General features: G+C 39.7%; 1 protein-coding gene across 1 annotated transcript; it reads right to left on the reverse strand.

Moving 5' to 3' along the window:
* Positions 1-1,248: 1,248 nt before the first annotated feature.
* Positions 1,249-18,057, reverse strand: LOC311503740 (B-cell receptor CD22-like; the record flags this gene model as incomplete). Its single annotated transcript, XM_084566614.1, has 14 exons — positions 17,963-18,057; positions 17,799-17,879; positions 17,094-17,471; positions 16,525-16,830; positions 16,175-16,435; positions 9,302-9,685; positions 8,719-9,024; positions 8,369-8,629; positions 8,126-8,204; positions 7,965-8,022; positions 7,601-7,823; positions 2,307-2,385; positions 2,155-2,191; positions 1,249-1,311 (listed from the first exon to the last, which is right to left on the reverse strand). The coding sequence occupies exons 2-14, from the start codon at positions 17,869-17,871 to the stop codon at positions 1,249-1,251; spliced, it is 2,508 nt and encodes an 835-aa protein (XP_084422740.1). The 5' UTR covers positions 17,872-17,879; positions 17,963-18,057.
* Between the last annotated feature and the right edge of the window lie 1,046 nt (positions 18,058-19,103).

Raw genomic sequence — 19,103 nt, forward strand, 5'->3', positions numbered from 1 at the left:
TATTTTAAAACGATAAGCTAATGGAGGCCTTGATAAAAGCGGGATTTTGAGCAAATTGTGCAAAAAAAAAAAAAAGAAAAGAGAAAAAAAAGGAGTTTGCATACCACCGAAGCACTTCAACCCCACTGTGCCATATGCAAGCATGTTGTAGTGAGCACAGAAACCGCCGGAGCTGTTAGCTGTTAGTACGGACAAGATGTGTCGGCAACTCAAGCTATTTAAAGTCAATACTGTTCTGAAAAAGTACTCAAAATGGAACTATAACTTAAGGTCTGTTCAGTTTTGGCCAGGGATATTCTCTTGCCTTTTGTACTGTTTTGAATTGAAATGCAATTAAATGCATTTTTCCAGACATTAAAAGAGCTTGAGTTTACAATATTCATGTCTGCGTCTGTTATTCGATTCAGTCGTCCACTAAAATCCATTTAAACTGAAAAATGTTGCTTTTTGGGGCAAATGTTATGCCATAAAAATGTGATAAATCGAGATTAATTAATTACAAAGCCTCTAATTAGATTCATTTTTTAAATCGAGTTCCACCCCTGATATAAACCAGAAACAAGTAGTTTCAGGGGAAATTCTGTTATGAGATATGACGATTAAACCTACAGTCTAAATGTAAATGCTGCTGGCTTGTATGGCCCACTCAGCAGCAGACCTGGACGATTCAAACCTCGTGAAATATGAACTAACCAAATGCTGCTCGCATGTTCAGCAGCTAAACAAATAAAGAAATATCGCTACCAACCAACATGAAGACATCAGATACCTGGCCTAGTCAACGGCAGTATGCAGCATGTCATTGGGGTTTTCAAGTGGGCACATCCCTTCACTTATGTTTTGTTAAATTACGCCCATGACACCTCAAGAAGGCTTACCAGTGAATTCCAGCATCCTGGAGTGCCCCCCCCCCCCGTCGCCTCTCCAAAACCCCGTTTTTCTCACCATTCACTGACTATCAACAACTAATGTTTCAATAAATGAACCTAGCAATCAGAGCAAACAATCAAAAGTACCTGAAATGTTGATGCAGACTGAATTTCGACCCACACAAACAAATCTACCATTACATTCAAATCTTCCTCTTTTACAGAGCAATATTATTTAAAATGTACAGGCCTGGATGATGGTGTGATCCACCAGAATATCACATTTTACTACAGAAATAACACATGTGCAGCAAAAAACAAGGAATAATACATAATAAATCATTCCACTGACAATGAATCTTCCTCCTCTCCTTGTGGCTCATGAAGCTTGAATCTCAATCACTCTGTTGACGTCGTCTTCCTCTTCTTCTACTTTTGTGTCCTGTGGAAATGAAACAACACAGAGAGAGGTGTTACTGCAGACTCCTCTAAGAGGGGGTTGAATGAATGAGTTCAGTCACACTGTTAAGGAAGAATGAAACCTCCTCATAGCAACCAGTCATTTAATTAAAATATCATGATTAGTCAATTTATTATGAGTAATAATTCATGTAAATATGTAAAAACATATAAAACAACAGTGGTTCTTTATATTTCATTTTAAATAGGTGACAGAAAATGAGCAGAGCAATGTGAGTGAGAGAGATGAAATAAAAGTGAAATCTGAAGGAAAGCAGAGATAATACATCAGTAACTCTTGTCTGAGCTGCAGGTGAGTTCAAGATGGAGTCTAAAGGAGTTATGTTGCCCTCTGGTGGTGGTTTACATTCAAAACCCAGTGAGAGAATGAGTGTCGATGTCCACAGTGAAGTTTAATGTTACTGTTTCAGTGTTTATAATACTTTGAGAGAGACATCCTATAAAAAATAAATCTGTATTTGTTGATTGTAAATATAAATGGTTGGAAAAATAAAAGCTTGAGTTTCTATCAGAATTTATATTAGTGTGCTATTTTGTGAATTATAGTTTTTAACCATATTTATTCAAAAATGGTCTTGTGGCACTGTTTATTTTTTATTCTACTGTATTTCATAGTTCTTGGCGCCAATTGAGAGCCTTCAAAGTAAATCTTGTCTAGTGAAGATTCAGATTTTTCCTGTCAGTTGTCACCTGTTGGATGATTTGGAGAAACTGACTGATGGGAAGCTGAGACTGAAACTTTACTCACATAAAGAATGAATGTCTTTCACAGACACGAAGACAACAACAATCTCAGCGATCTTACCTTCTCTGGTTTGTTGGAGGATCTTGATCTAAACCAGCTGAAAGAAAAAGAGAAGATGAATAAATATTAACAGATGTTAAACACTGAACATTTTAAAGACACCAAATGATCTCCAGCTGCAAAGTATCATATAAGAGAAAAGTTTGTCTCACCACTCAAAGATGATGATTGTACTGGAGATAATTATGATTCCCAGGATCTTCACTGTAACGTGGACATCAACCCCAAACCCTGGATCATCAGAAACAAGACAGCATGATCACCTTCTCCTTTGTAGAAGATTATTTGACTCAAAATCATCATTTACCTGCACTGTTCAAATGAATCCATGGTGATGTCTGGTAACCAAGTTCATTTGAGGCCACACAGTAATAACTTCCTCCATCAGTCACATTGAAGCTGTAGAAGTGTCCTTCAGATATGATCATGGGTCCATCTTTGCTGTTCTTGAACCAGGTGAAGCGTCTGACGGGAGGCTTGGCTCTGCTGGAGCAGGTCAGGTTCACCCAGCTACCTGCTGACACCAAACCTGATGGACTGATGGATGCTGAGGTGTCTTTAGGAGCATCTGAGGAAAATGTGACATTGGCTGTATTAATCAAAACACAATATCACACATGTCCTCATGTGCAACAACACACTCTGGTTGTCTTACATGAAACATGTAAGACAAACGTTAAAAAAAAAATAGTAATTATTTTCTTACCAGATGCATCTGCAGCTGTAAGTGAAACTTCTCTTCTCTGTTTAGTTTTTGTGATGTAAAAGCAAACGCCCAAACTTCACTTGGTTTTGTTCTACTGCTGACAGATATCACATGACTGAAACAATGCAAAAATACAACAAGTCTTCATCCTTCCCGCTCGAGCTCTGTGAGCGAGGAAGTCACCTTTTAGGGGCATCTTGAGCTCATCATGGTGTGAATGATTAATTTATTTTAAAAGATGATCTTTTCACATCACTAAAAGCTAAACCACTGGGAGGAACTATAATGTTGTAGTTGAGAAAACCGTGTTGGAGGACGGCAAGGTTTAGAGTTTCCTTTCTTGAACTGCACAACATATTTTTGTCCAGGCCTCTGTGTCTTTTAACATGAACTAACACCTCATATGAGCTCACAGTGAAGGTGTGAACTCAGTGTTTCTTTACTTGAGTGTAGAGATCCTCTGGACCATCAGCAGTCTGTGTGAAGCTGTTTTCTGTGTGAAACACTTGTACCTGTGTGAACACCGTGTCGTGCTGCTTTCTGCTGTCCTCGACGTCTTCATGGTGGACGTCGTCCTCTGCTATTTGAAGATCTCTTCACCTGTTTGTCTCTGTGAACAGACATCTGTTCTTTAACATTAAAGGGACCATAAGCCACACCCACAAAAGGCACAACCTAAAAAATTGTGTCAATAATAAACTAAATCACACATTGTGGTAAGTTACACTTGCAATTAAATCTACATAAGTATGTGCCCCTATAAATCTGGATCTTTTATTTTTGTCAGCTCCTTTTATTGATCATATTCAGTGTGTGTATACATGTACAGTAGTTTCAACATAAACAGCATCAGTTTGTTGATACCAGGAGGTGGCAGCATAAATCAAGTGACCAGGAACTTGAAGCTCACTGGTGCCATTTTCATTTCATCATGTTCACGTGCTGTGTGCAACCAGCTAAACTCTGTTAGCTGTAGCTGTAGTACAGATTTCTTCCTCTTTTATTGTGGCTCTTTACAGCATCTTTCAGAGAAAAATGAAAAGATACTGAAAATACAGAACTCACAAATGTATTCATCACACAAGCTTTTCGGTGTAAATATATAAATAAATAAATCAATACAAGCTTATAATAATGAACAGCGGTAATGTGGGGGCACCACAGGGGACTGTCCTGTCTCCATTTCTGTTCAATCGTTACACCTCAGCTTTCCAGTACAGCTCTGAGTCCTGCCATCTGCAGAAGTTCTCTGGTGACTCTGCGATGGTTGGGTGTATTAGAGATGGACAGGAGGTGGAGTATAGGACACTGATCAGAGACTTTGTAGAGTGGTCCCAGGCAAACCATCTACTCCTGAATGTGGACAAGACCAAGGAGCTGGTCATTGACCTCAGGAGGAAGAGGACGCCAGCGGAGATCATCACCATCCAGATCCTGGAGGTGGAAGTAGTGGACCACTACAAGTACCTGGGAGTCCGTGTGAACAACAGACTGAACTGGAGGGACAACAGTGATGTACAAGAAGGGCCTCAGTAGAGTACTACTAGTACTTTTAATGTATGCCGCAAGTTGCTGGAGACTTTCTACTGGTCTGTTGTTGCGAGCGCCCTGTACTTTGCTGTGGTTTGTTGGAGGAGCAGTACCAGCAAAAAGGACATCAATAGGATCAACAGATTGATCCGAAAGATTGGACACGTGATCGGCAGAGAATTGGAGACATTTGTGTCAGTGAGGGACAGGAGGACACTGGACAAACTACTCTCCATCATGGACAATCTGTCACACCCACTACACCAGACTATAGAGAGGCAGCAGAGCTCATTCTCCAACAGACTGATTCAGCTCCACTCCCACAGTGAACGCTACAGGACGTCATTCAGACCCTACTCTATCCAGCTGGACAACAACTCACCTTTCTGTAACAGATATTTTGATAATACAGTTTTATTTTATTTTACTATATTTTTACTTATATTTTATTTTATTCCATATTATTTAATTTTAATTTTATCTCTTTATCTTTCGTTTTACTTGTGGTTTCCATGTGCATCTGTACTACTGTGACCAAGCAATTTCCCTTGTGGATGAATAAAGTCTGTCGGGCGGCACAGTGGCGAGGTGGTTAGCAGTAGCACTGATGCCTCACAGCAAGAAGGTCACCAGTTCGAATCCATCCTTTCTGTGTGGAGTTTGCATGTTCTCCCTGTGTCTGCGTGGGTTCTCTCCGGGTACTCCGGCTTCCTCCCACCTTCCAAATACATGCTTGTTAGGTTAATTGGTGATTCTAAATTGGCCGTAGGTATGTGTGTGAGTGTGAATGGTTGTCTGTCTCTGTGTGTTGGCCCTGCGATGGACTGGCGACCTGTCCAGGGTGTACCCCTGCCTCTCGCCCGATGACAGCTGGTAGGCTCCAGCAGACCCCTGCGACCCTTAACAGGAATAACCAGGTATAGAAAATGAATGAATGAATAAAGTCTGTCTAATTCTAAGTCTAAGCTCTTTTATTCATTTAATAAAGTCATATGAAATGTTTCCGATCCTGCAACTTTGTTGCATGGACTGCATGGACCCCTAATTACCTTAAGGCCTGTAACTTTGGTAGTATTCACCCAGTCCTTATGAAAATTAGCAGCCGTCATTATAGTAAGCTTGCGTATAATAGGGGGTGCTACAACCGCTACATGTTTAGATCTCACAAACCACCACAGTAAACTGCTTGAAATTTGACAATGATAATCTGTGGATGACTCCTTACAAGCACACCAAGTTTCGTGCAATACGGTCAATAGGGGGCGCTACTGATGACTCCCTCGAGTGGCAGACTAAGGCAATGGCATCTGTGGAAAACTGCATACAAGCCCACCAAATTTCATTGCTTCCGACACGCCTGACTCTCATTCACTTGTCAGCCGAAGGATTCCTCCGCAGACACTTTGCCTCCTTTCAGGCCGTGTCCGACCCGCTTATGCATCTGCATCCCGCTCGGGGACGACTTCGCCATGGCATGGACCTCTTTATGATCGCTTGCAATCATCTAGTTTATTTTTGAAAATGACCGTACCTTAATAGTTGGTTGATGTGGTTTTTTTGTGTTGTTTTAGGGGGAGAGCAGGAGTGGGACCTGGCAACACAGGCCTGAGACCGGGACTTGGATGGTTGTGTATTGGTGAGTGTGTCTATGAAATGACCAACTAATAACCTCTGTAGTGTTTACAATGTGGATCACACAGGAAACAAAAGCCATGTCACCTGACGCTCAACGCTTCAAAATAAAAGTCAATGAATGCATCAAAGACACCAGAGTTTAGAAGGTGTACATTTGGTAAAATAACACAAAATAAAAGACACCTTGCATTTTACATTTCCTTCTGTGTGACAAAATTCTTGCAGTGTCACCAGTTCTCTGCTTAGAGCTTTGATACTTTCATCATCCAACCAAGCAAAGTTTCAAAACAGCAGCTCTGTGAGGTCACCATGCAATTATGAAGAAGTCCATAACTGATGTAAGAAAGCTGCAAGCTGTGGAGGTTTTGAGTTTCTCTCCTTTGAACTGTTTTGAAACAAATAATCTATTTTCACATCCAAACCTCGAGTTCCCGTTTCTACATTAACTGACGTGAAAACATTTACAAATAATAGAGGTTTTAACATTATAGTTATGGTCAAATACTTTCTGTGACTTGCTCTCATCTGTCTGACTCTGCAAAAACCAAACAGAACTACAAGTGTTTTGGGCAGCTGAAGGTGAACCTTCATCTGGACCTCAGAAATAGATCAACCTGTGACAGAACATCTGGTCACTGAGGCCGAAATGAAGTTAGATAACAAACTGTATTTTGTGGAGGATGCACTTCAGCAGTTGTGCTTCCATTAAATTCAACTTCATATCTTCAGTTCTATCTGTGAAAGCATCACCACAAACACATGTAAAGTACTTGCAACACAGTGCAGAACCGTATGGTTGAGTTTCATATTTCCACAGTAGACTTATTTTAAAATCCTGTTCTGGAGTTGCAACACAAGAGAGAGCTGTAACACAACCTGTCAGTGTGAAAACTGCTCCAAAATATATTCTATAGAGTAAGCCGTCTCTTACTGTCAACAAATTACAGAATTAGTAGAAAAAGTAAAGACACATTTTGCTTTTCATTTTGCTTTGAAAAAACTATTTTTACATACATACAGAAGAAACGGAAGAAAAGGATAACCCAATTATGTTACAGATAATTGTTTAAGTTTATATTATTCTTCATTAAAGATTTGTTCTGTAGAAATAAAGAAGCGTTTTAGAGAATTTTATATATGTAAAGTTTTAAAACAAGGATGGGAATGAAAATAAAAAAAGAGAAGAGAAGACATTAATTGTAGAAAAGTTGGAGAATTAAAAATGCGTCATGTGCTGCAAACGTACAATCCCTCAGAAAAGGCTTCTTCTTGCAACATATTTGTCTGAGGAAGAGGACGAAGATTAAAACAATCTGCCGCATAAGAGACATACGGTCACATTCACAGACTTCTTGATCATCAAAACAACATCCTGTCTGACAGAACTGGAAACAAGACAAGTGCAGCCTGCAGGTTTTACACAATATGCAGATTATTTCACCAATGCTCCGGAGCTGATGTCAATTTATTGCATCCTGATCCTGAACTTGGAAAGAGAGTTTTTCTTTTTTGACTAGCCTGGCATCTTGTCCTTCAAAAACATTCCTCAGATTTTCTTCATTTCAACATAGATACCCTCTGTGTCGTCAGCAGTCTGTGTTAATGTCTTTGCTGGTTTGTTGACGTTGATCTGTGCGTACACCGTGTCCTGCTGCTGCTGTCCACTGTCCTGCACTGAGACAGAGGACGGTTCATGTCTCCGCTTGGAGATGCTGATCTCTCCATAGTGGATGTTTTCTTCTGCTACTGCTGCTTTCTTCGTTGGCTCTTTAACAGCCAGCTCTTCACCTGTTTGATTCTGAAAAGAAAATTTAACGTTGTCAGTAGATGGAAGTGAATCTTCTTCTGGGTTTGGAGTCTCAATTCAACTTTTAACTGACACAACGAAACATCTGTTTTAAAACGGACTGACTGACAGTAAAGTTTAATGTTTTCTCACCTGACTCTGCTGGACAGTTGAATTTGTCGCCTTTGTCCTCCTCCAAAGCACAAGAGCACTGTGGATTAAATCACCAATGAGAAATCAGGATAAAGTGTGACCCAGTGGTGAGACTAAAGCGTGACAGATAACCTTTGTTGTATGAACTGGCTGATACTCACCAAACACAAAGGCAGATGAAAACGGTGATCCTGATTAATCCTCCGAGTACTGGCTCACTGAGTGGAGATCCATTGGTACCTCACAGAGAGAAACAAGAAGACGCTGATATATTAAAAACAACTGGTGCAGACATAAAAGAAGCTCCAATTGTAGATAATAAAAGTGAGTTAATTCAGTACTGTTCAGTATTTACTTTCAATATTAACAAGATGAGAGCAGATTCAGTTCATTTCTCCATTTACCTTCAACATTTAGATGAATCCATGGTGATGTCTGGTTACCAAGTTGACTTGAGGCCACACAGTAATAACCTCCTCCATCAGTCACACTGAAGCTGTAGAAGTATCCTTCAGATACGATCATGGGTCCATCTTTGCTGTTCTTGAACCAGGTGAAGCGTCTGACGGGAGGCTTGGCTCTGCTGGAGCAGGTCAGGTTCACCCAGCTACCTGCTGACACCAAACCTGATGGACTGATGGATGCTGAGGTGTCTTTAGGAGCATCTGAGGAAAATGTGACATTGGCTGTATTAATCAAAACACACAATATCGCACAAATCCTCATGTGCAACAACAAACTCTGGATGTCTTACATGAAACATTGAGAGTCTCTTGTGTCTCTGCTGTCTTGACGTCTTTTCCTTCATTCACAGGATATCTGACAGAACAGATGATGTTGTAGCCATCATGTGTGTCTGACAGAGTGATGGTCTCCTGGATTTTAGTTGTAAAGGTCCCATCTGTGTTTTCCTCTGTTTTGTTGTGAGGGTCTTGTTGGAGATTCCAGGTGAGTTGAGGAGGGGAGTGTGGACAGGGAGTGAAAGCTGAGCAGGTTATAGTGACAGACTCCTTCTCCTTCAGATCACCTGAGATATTAATTCTGGGTCTCCAAGGAGAATCTGTGGTTTCACATCAAACACACATTATTGTATTGACCTATTTAATAATTACAGTTGTACCAGTATTGAATTAACTAAATTTCATTACATTATTTTGAGTTGTGACAAAATCTATTTTATTGTTAGTCAAGCTCAGCTTTTTACTTTTTTTAATCAGTCCACTTATTTGTACTGTTGATAGCATGTATAGAAGGATTACAGAGTTTGTTGACTGAAGATGAAACAGATTTCACATTATGTTAAAAAAATAAATTGTAATTAACAAAACCTGTCTTACCTTGAACTTTTATTTGAAGAGGATCACAAAGAGCTGTTGCTTTGAGCGACCAGTTCTCAATTCTGAAGTAGTATTTGTCTGAATGACTTGTCTTTACATCAGAAAACAGAGTGGTGCAGTTTTTCTGACTCAGGTCTCCAGTAATATTCATTGGATAGATGTTATCTGACTTACTACTGTTGTAGACTACATTATTTGGATTTTCGCCAAAATATGGGTCATTTTTAATCCACACTCCAAAGGTCTCTCTACTGCTGTTAAACCCTTTTCCTGGTTTCTCTCTATAGTTACATGGGATTTTCAAACAAGATCCACTCAGTGCTTCCATCTTCTTTGGTGCAGCAATGAAGAGGGCTGCATTTTCACGACAATCAGCCCAAACACCTGTAAAACCAGACTAATGATGAACATCATGTGGATCAAAATGTCTCCAAATAAAAGAGACTGAACAAACAGCTGACCTGAAAGAAAGAAGACACTCAGTAACATGTTGACTGTCACCACGTTCACACACAGGGCTGCCATGACACTCATCTCCTAGACTGGAAACAAAGACAAAAATTAAAATATATCATGTGCTTCCTCTCTTGGTAAAAATTATCAGTAAATACTTTAGTCATACTTTTCTTAGAAAATGATTCTGCAGTTGTAAGAGAAACTTCTGTTCTGTTCTGTTCTGTTCTCTTCTCTTCTGTTCTCTTCTCTTCTCTTCTTCTGTTTAGTTAGCGTGATGTAAAACGCAAACACCCAAACTTCACTTGGTTTTGTTCTACCGGTGACAGATATCACATGACTGAAATGATGCAAAAACACAACAAGTCTTTTTCCTTCCTGCTCGAGCTCTGTGAGCAAGGAAGTCACCTTAGGGCATCTTATGCTCATCAGGGTGTGAATGATGTATTTATTTTAAAAGATCTTTATCATATCACTCACTGTCATCTACTTTCTTAAAATACAACAAAAGCCACCTGTACCTTCAGTGCCTGAGGATATAAGTTATCACCAATTGCGTACTGGATGTATGAAGATAGAATCCGCCACACAGTCACCAACACCCATAGATGTCTGAGGCTCAGGAAGAGGAGATTGTTCACAAACCAGCTGGATGAGAAATCATCTGGATAGAGTCCTTCACATTTACAGTTTAGAGAAGAAACGTTGGAGACAATGATTTCACCTCCAGGTTTTCTGTTGGCATGGAACATATCATGTGAGTGTTTCATGTCGCAAAAGTTTTTCACAATAAACAGAAGAGACAAAGACAATGCTGTCCGTTCTGGTGCACATGATGAAGTAACTTCACCACAGAAACAAAATAACCAACTTCCTCCTTTGACTTCAAGTCTTCTCAGGGTTTTCTCGTCTTGAGGAAACAATGACTGGTTATTTTTTGCAGTATTTTGAAATCAATGAATATGTTTGATATGTAAAACTCATTTGATACTGGAAAGATAGGCATCATTTGAAGATTAGTCTCTTCACCTTCATCAGCTTGGGCTGCAAACATTAGATTATGAAGTTTATATCCACATGTCCAACTGTGAAGGTGCCCCATTGGCTGAAAAGTACATGAGGACATAAACATTTGACCCAAAGCAAGCTGTTGACCTGTGGATGGAGACAGCTAATCAGAGAATCAACCAAGGACAGGGAGGTGCATCTGCAGCATCTTCATCATCTACCATGCAGGAAGCTGAAGCAGAGGACAGTGGGAGCGACACTGAGGAGGACAGTGAGGAAGACTGCACTTATTAAGACCACACTACATGTAGAGTGAGTTCCAAACACCGTCTCCTGGTACTCACCTGAGTAACTCACTGAATAAGTTATGTGCACCCCGCCCACGCTTGTACCACAAAGTCCAGCTCTAACCACATGATAACGTTTGCTGATGACACAACAGTATCTGGCTTCATCAGCAACGAAGCACTCTACAGAGAAGACTCTCCTGTTTCTGAAACAATGGAGAAACTAAGAAAGTTACTGACTTCAGGAGAGCCCACCAACATTATCTTTACCCCCACAGACCACCAACAGAATTTCAGCATCACTACATTCCTACCCATTTTAAGAAAGACTCTCACTCATAGAAGATCACTTTAATCAAAATACTGTCTGTGGATATTCAAATGGAATAAATATAACTGAAGTTTTGGAATTAGACCACGCCCCATATCATTTTATTTTCCTTAAAGGTGCGTCCTAACCCTGCTTCCTGAGATGTGCCTCCACCCTGAGTCTCACTTTGTGGGTTCCTCCACCATCATCCGTCTACACATTCCACTACCTTCATGTCTTTCCTTCAACCCTTTCCATTTCATCCTCTCTGACCGTCCTATCGCCTCCCATTATTTTCATCCCATCCCCTCTACCCTTATCATCCCATCCGCCCTGACCCTTTTCATCCCATCCCCTAGAGTCTAGGGGTGTCAAACTGATCCGTGAAAGGGCCACTGTGGCTGCAGGTTTTCATTCCAACCATGCAGCACCCATGCAGTGGGTGTGGCTGGCAAGTTTTTGTTCCAATCAAGCAAGAGGACACCTGAAATGACTGCGTGAAGGCAGTTCAGTTGATTGATTGGGCCAAGTCAGGTGTGCTGCTGCATGGTTGGAATGAAAACCTGCAGCCACAGTTGCCCTTTCACGGATCAGTTTGACACCTGTGCCCTAGACCCTATTCATCCCATCCCCTCCGACGCTTTCATCCCATCCTCTCTGGCCCTTTTCATCTCATCCCCCTGTATACTTCTCATCCCTCCATCCATTTCTCTCACATCCTGTCGACCAATAAACATCTTTGCATCAGTTAAGGCGTAGTCTTTGTTAGTGAAATGTTAATTGATCAGTGACTTTTTTCAGTTTTCTTTTCACACAGTAAAGAAAGAATTGAAAAGGTTTCAGCTAAAACTTAAAGATGGCATTCACAACTGAAGACACAACATACTTATAATTTATGGGAGAAGTTTCAAAACTACCACCATTAGTTTGTATAAATGAGTGTTTCCTGTAACGTTCACATCGGGAGTAGCCAGTGCTCAAGGGATCATGGACTTTATTTCGTTTAATTTTCATGTTCAACAAAAGACATTACGTTTAACATTTCCTTGTGAAATAAGACAAAATATGAGACGCCACACATTTTAAATTTAATCGGCATCATCATGATTCATGTCGGGTTAAAGAAGATGTTGAAATACAACGTTCACTCTCACTGTTTACTTCCTGTTATGTAGTGACACAGCTGAACTGTATTAAGGACCTTGTGTATGTGTATGTAAACCAGAAATATACAAATAAATCACCATCATCATCTTATTGTCATTATTAAATATAACTTCACTGGTCTCCATCACTGCTGCTCTGTAGTACTGGACTGAAGAGAAACCCATAGAGATTAAAATGTCCATTTCAAATGTTTTTTGTTTTATTTGTGCTTTTACAACTTGATCACAAAATAAATGACATAAATGAGTTTTTATAAAGCCAACATGTTGTTACAATAATTCAGCAGTCATCTAAATATATTAACAAAAGTGACAGGATACATTCAGGATACACCTTCACATTTCTGCTTGTTCTTCATCAGCAATATCTATATGTAATTGTCCTATAAATGTATTTAACTCAAATTCTTTTATATAAAAAAAACATGAAGACAAAAACAGATCAATATTACATAGATGAGTTTGAGTTTCCTCCATAATGGAAAGAAAATGCCAAACCTTTTTATCCTCCAGACAGAAACAAAGAAAATCAAATGTTTAAAAATATTTTATATTCAAATCTTCATCTTCTACAAGACTATTTCATATGTACAGACCTGGATGATGCTGCAATCCACCAAAATATCACATTTCACTCAATAAGTAGGTATAAACAAGGAATTAGAATAAATCATTCCACTGACAATGACCTTGACATCTTCATCCTCTCCTTGTGGCACATGAAACTTTGAATCTCAATCACTCTTTAGACATAGTCGTGTTCTTCTTCTGTGTCCTGTGGTAAAGAAACATCACAGAGATGTTAGTCAAATTTTTACCTCAGTCTTAAGTCCTCTTTCTGACCCATTCATCAACCTCAAACTCCTCCCCTTGCTATTATTATCATATCACTTCACTTTAATACCTGATGACTCTCTGCTATTTTCTTGTTTTACTTCCTGTGTTTTCTCCTCTTTGATTGTTGGATTGGTTTCTCCTTGCGTGCTCCGCCCCTCATTAGTCTCACCTGTGTCTCGTTAACCCCTTTGCTCCCATGTGTATATATAGCCCTGCCTTTGTTCTCTGTCACATTGTTTGTGATGTTTCTCTGTTTGTCCTACACTTGTGGTTTCTTATGTTCCCAAGTCCTTGTTTTGGTCTTTACCTGTTTCTCACTTATCTTTCTGTCCCTGCTGCACCATTTATTTATTCCTACTCCTGCCACTCTGGATTGAGTGTCATGTATTTGGATCCTTCCTCAGTCAGTTCCTCATAATGACTTCCTTGTCACACTCACTCTGCTTCGACTATCAAACAAACATGTAGTTTTACATTTTATAATTATTTCATTTGTAAAAACACTTTAATACATTTATACCACACAAATGAGGATTCATGTCTGTTTACACCAAATTTAAAACATTTAAACAGCCATGTTTCTAACACTCTGACACTGACTCTAAATGTTTACTTCCTCTGTCTTTGTTCCACAGTGTATATAAACCAGAAACAAGTAGTTTCAGGGGAAATTCTTCTTTGTCCTACAGAAACAAGAATTTTACATAAAAATATTTAATATTTAAATCTCCATCTTCTACAGAGCAATATTATTTAAAATGTACAGGCCTGGATGATACTGCGATCCACCAAAATATCACATTTTACTACAGAAATAACGCATGTTCAGCAAAAAAACAAGTAATAATATATAATAAATCATTCTACTGACAATGAATCTTCCTCCTCTCCTTGTGGCTCGTAAAGCTTGAATCTCAGTCACTCTCTTGATGTAGTCTTCCTCTTCTTCTTTTGTGTCCTGTGGAAATAAAACAACACAGAGAGAGGTGTTCAAGCTCTGCAGTGGATTTATTGCAGTCTCCTCTAAGAGGAGGTTGAATGAATGAGTTCAGTCACACTGTTAAGGAAGAATGAAACCTCCTCATAGCAACCAGTCATTTAATTAAAATGTCATGATTCGTCCATTTATTATGAATTAATGTAAATATGTAAAAACATATAGAACAGTGGTGGTATATATTATTTGAAATAGGTGACAGAAAATGAGCAGAGCAATGTGAGTGAGAGAGGTGAAATAAAAATGAAATATGAAGGAAAGCAGAGATAATCCATCAGTAAGTCTTGTCTGAGCTGCAGGTGGATTCAAGATGAAGTCTAAAGGAGTTATGTCGCCCTCTGGTGGTGGTTTACATTCAAAGCCCAGTGAGAATGAGTGTCGATGTCCACAGTGAAGTTTAAAGGGCAACTACTGTTTTTTACAACCTGGACCTTATTTCTGGCATAAAATAGGATCATTTACTCACCCATATAACTTTCACCAATATTTTGTTACTGTATGCTAGTGTTATTCCGCGTTGAGTCCGGAGTTACCTGTTATCGTTATCCGGGATCTGTAGATTGACCTACAGACCCCGGATGATGTCTTCTGACCTTGATGATGTCGTATCTGGCAAATTACAGGTAAACAAGTCGACTGTCACGGGTGCACGCGGCGCGGTGAGAAGACATCGCATGCTCTGTGATGTCTTGGGTCTGTAGGTCAATCTACAGACCCCAGATGATGATAACAGCTAACTCCGGACTCAACGGGGAATAGCACTAGCATACGATAACAAAATATTGGTGGAATGAAAGAGTTTCACGGCAGATAATGCGTTATTTAGAGGCTGCGTTTTGGTGCCCCAGTCACTCCCACTACCTGGGTATACGCTGAACTAATTATCTCCCGAAGGAAAACAAATTACACAAAAGTTATACTGGTGAGCAAATTATCATATTTTATGCCAGAAATAAGGTCCAGGTTGTAAAAAACAGAAGTTCCCCTTCAATGTTACTGTTTCAGTGTTTATAATACTTTGAGAGAGACATTCTTTAAAATAAACATGTATTTATTGATTGTAATTATAGATACATTCATTCATCTTCTGTAACCGCCTAATCCTGTGAAGGGTCGCGGATCTGCTGGAGCCTATCCCCATCTGTCATCGGGCGAGAGGCAGGGGTACACCCTGGACAGGTCGCTAATCTATCGCAGGGCTAACACAGAGACAGACAACCATTCACACTCACGGCCAATTTAGAATCACAAATTAACCCAATGAGCATGTCTTTGGATGGTGGGAGGAAGCCGCTGTACCCGTAGAGAACCCACTCAGACACAGGGAGAACATGCAAACTCCACACAGAAAGGCCCAGTCGGCCCATGGATTCAAACTCAGGACCTTCTCACTGTGAGGCATCACTCCTAACCACCTCGCCACTGTGCCGAACTGAGCTTTACCTACATAAAGAATGAATGTCTTTCACAGACATGAAGACAACAATAATAATCTCAGCTATCTTACCATCTCTAGTTTGTTGGAGAATCTTGATCTAAACCAACTGAAAGAAAAAGAGATGATGAATAAATATTAACAGATGTTAAACAGTGAACATTTACAAGAGACCAAATGATCTCCAGCTGTGAAGTATCATATCAGAGAAAGGTTTGTCTCACCACTCAAAGATGATGATTGTACTGTGTAGAATTACAATTCCCAGGATCTTCAATGTAACGTGGACATCAACCCCAAACCCTGGATCGTCAGAAAAAACGACAGCATGGTCACCTTCTCCTTAGTAGATAATGATTTAATTCTAAATCATCACATACCTGCACTGTAAAAATGAATCCATGGTGACGTCTGGTTACCAAGTTGATTTGAGGCCACACAGTAATAACCTCCTCCATCAGTCACATTGAAGCTGTAGAAGTGTCCTTCAGATACATTCATGGGTCCATCTTTGCTGTTCTTGAACCAGGTGAAGCGTCTGACGGGAGGCTTGGCTCTGCTGGAGCAGGTCAGCTTCACCCAGCTACCTGCTGACACCAAACCTGATGGACTGATGGATGCTGAGGTGTCTTTAGGAGCATCTGAGGAAAATGTGACATTAGCTGTATTAATTAAAAGACATGATATCGCAAAAATCCTCATGTGCAACAACAAACTCTGGTTGTCTTACATGAAACATTGAGAGTCTCTTGTGTCTCTGCTGTCTTGAAGACTTTTCCTTCATTCACAGGATATCTGACAGAACAGATGATGTTGTTTCCATCAAGTGTGTCTGACAGAGTGATGGTCTCCTGGATTTTAGTTGTAAAGGTCCCATCTGTGTTTTCCTGTATTTTGTTGAGAGGGTCTTGTTGGAGATTCCAGGTGAGTTGAGGAGGGGAGTGTGGACAGGGAGTGAAAGCTGAGCAGGTTATAGTGACAGACTCCTTCTCCTTCAGATCACCTGGGATATTAATTCTGGGTCTCCAAGGAGAATCTGTGGTTTCACATCAAACATGTTATTGTATTATATTGTACCAGTATTGGATGTCCCTAAATTACATTATTTTATTTTGAGTTGTGACAAAATCTATTTTATTGTTAGTAAAGCTCAGATTTATACTTTTTCTAATTAGTCCACTTATTTGTACTGTTGATAACATGTATAGAAGGGTTACAGAGTTTATTGACTGAAGATTAAACAGATTTCACATTATGTTAAAATAAATTAATAATCATAATAAATAAAACCTGCCTTACCTTTAACTGTTATTTGAAGAGGATCACAAGAAGCTGTTGCCTTAAACGACCAGTTCTCAATTCTGAAGTAGTATGTGTCTGAATGACTTGTCTTTAAATTAGAAAACAGAGTGGTGCAGTTTTTATGACTCAGGTCTCCAATAATATTCATTGCATATTTGTTAACTGACCCACTACTGTTGAAGACTACATTATTTGGATATGGAATGAATTTTGAGTCATTTTTAATCCACACTCCAAAAGTTTCTCTGCTGCTGTTAAACTCTTTTCCTGGTTTCTCTCTACAGTTACATGGAATTTTCAAACAAGATCCACTCAGTGCTTCCATCTTCTTTGGTGAAGTAATGAAGAGGGCTGAATCACAATCAGCCCAAACACCTGTAAAACCAGACTAATTATGAACAAAAAGCAAGACAAACATTAATCTTTTATTTATTCATTTTAACTTTTTATCGCAACAAGCCTTTAGTTCAGCAGCACACATCCACAGCCAACTTCAACAACAACAACTAACTCGCGCTATTTTTCTAAAGGTGTGCACAAATTTTTCTTAGCTTTTAACACTGTAGCAACAATTCAAAAATTAAACAATCAGCATGACTTAGGGTAGTGTGTATATATATATATATATACATACATAATAGTAATAATAATAGCCCATAATAGTAATGTCTCCAAATAAAAGAGACTGAACAAACAGCTGACCTGAAAGAAAGAAGACACTCAGTAACATGTTGACCGTCACCACGTTCACACATAGGGCTGCCATGACGCTCATCTCCTAGACTGAAAACAAAGACGACTATTAAAGTATATCATGTGCTTCCTCTCTGGTTAAAATGTTAAAAAAATTGTAATATTTTTCTTACCAGATGCATCTGCAGCTATAAAAGAAACTTCTCTTCTCTTCTCTTCTCAGTTTAGTTGCCATGATATAAAAGCAAACACCCCAACTTCACTTGGTTTTGTTCTACCGCTGACAGATATCACATGACTGAAATGATACAAAAATAGAACAAGTCTTTATCCTTCCTGCTCGAGCTCTGTGAGCAAGGAAGTCGCCTTTTAGGGGCATTTTGAACTCATCATTGTGTGAATGATTAATTTATTTTAAAAGCTGATCTTTTTCACATCACTAAAAGCTAAACCACTGAGAGGAACTATAATATTGTAGCTGAGGAAACCATGTTGGAGGACGGCAAGGTTTAGAGTTTCCTGTCTTGAACTGTGGTCAGTAAACATGACATATTCTCGTTCAGGCCTCTGTGTCTTTTAACATGAACTAACACCTCGTATGAGCTCACAGTGAAGGTGTGAACTCAGTGTTTCTTTACTTGAGTGTTGAGATCCTCTGGACCGTCAGCAGTCTGTCTGAAGCTGTTTTCTGTCTGAAACACTTTGACCTGTGTGTACACGGTGTCCTGTTGCTTTCTGCTGTCCTGGACATCTTCATGTTGGACGTCTTCCTCTGCTTTTCGAAGATCTCTTCACCTGTTTGCCTCTGTGAACGGACATCTGTTTTTTAACATTAAAGGGACCATAACCCACACCCACAAAAGGCACAACCTAAAAAACTGTCAGTTGTGACGGCCTCTATAAGCTGGCCTTAGGTTGTGGGTTGGGAGGCTGTTATTCTCTGTGTTGCAGGAGCCTGGGAGGTGGAGCTACAGTCTCATCACAGATGCAGCAAGCCTGAGGAAGCTGCAGGGGGAGGCCATAAAGCAGGCCTTGGCTCACTTCTCTCTCACCTGGCTGGCCACCTGACTGCTTTCTTGTGTGTATTTGGTGTTGTGTTCTCATGCTCTGCTCTATTCACTCACACACTCCAACATAGCATGCGCACTGATATGCAGACGGACATACCACAATCTACCTGTTTTGCTTTATTAAATTCATATTATTAGTAAACTTTGTGTGGCTTGCCTTTTTTGTCACTGCTGTTTGAGCCAGGTTGTGACACAATAATAAACTAAATCACTCATTGCAATTAAATCTACATAAGTATGTGCC

The sequence above is a fragment of the Chelon labrosus genome (genome assembly GCF_963514085.1).
Source record: "Chelon labrosus genome assembly, chromosome: 18".
NCBI lineage: Eukaryota > Metazoa > Chordata > Actinopteri > Mugiliformes > Mugilidae > Chelon > Chelon labrosus.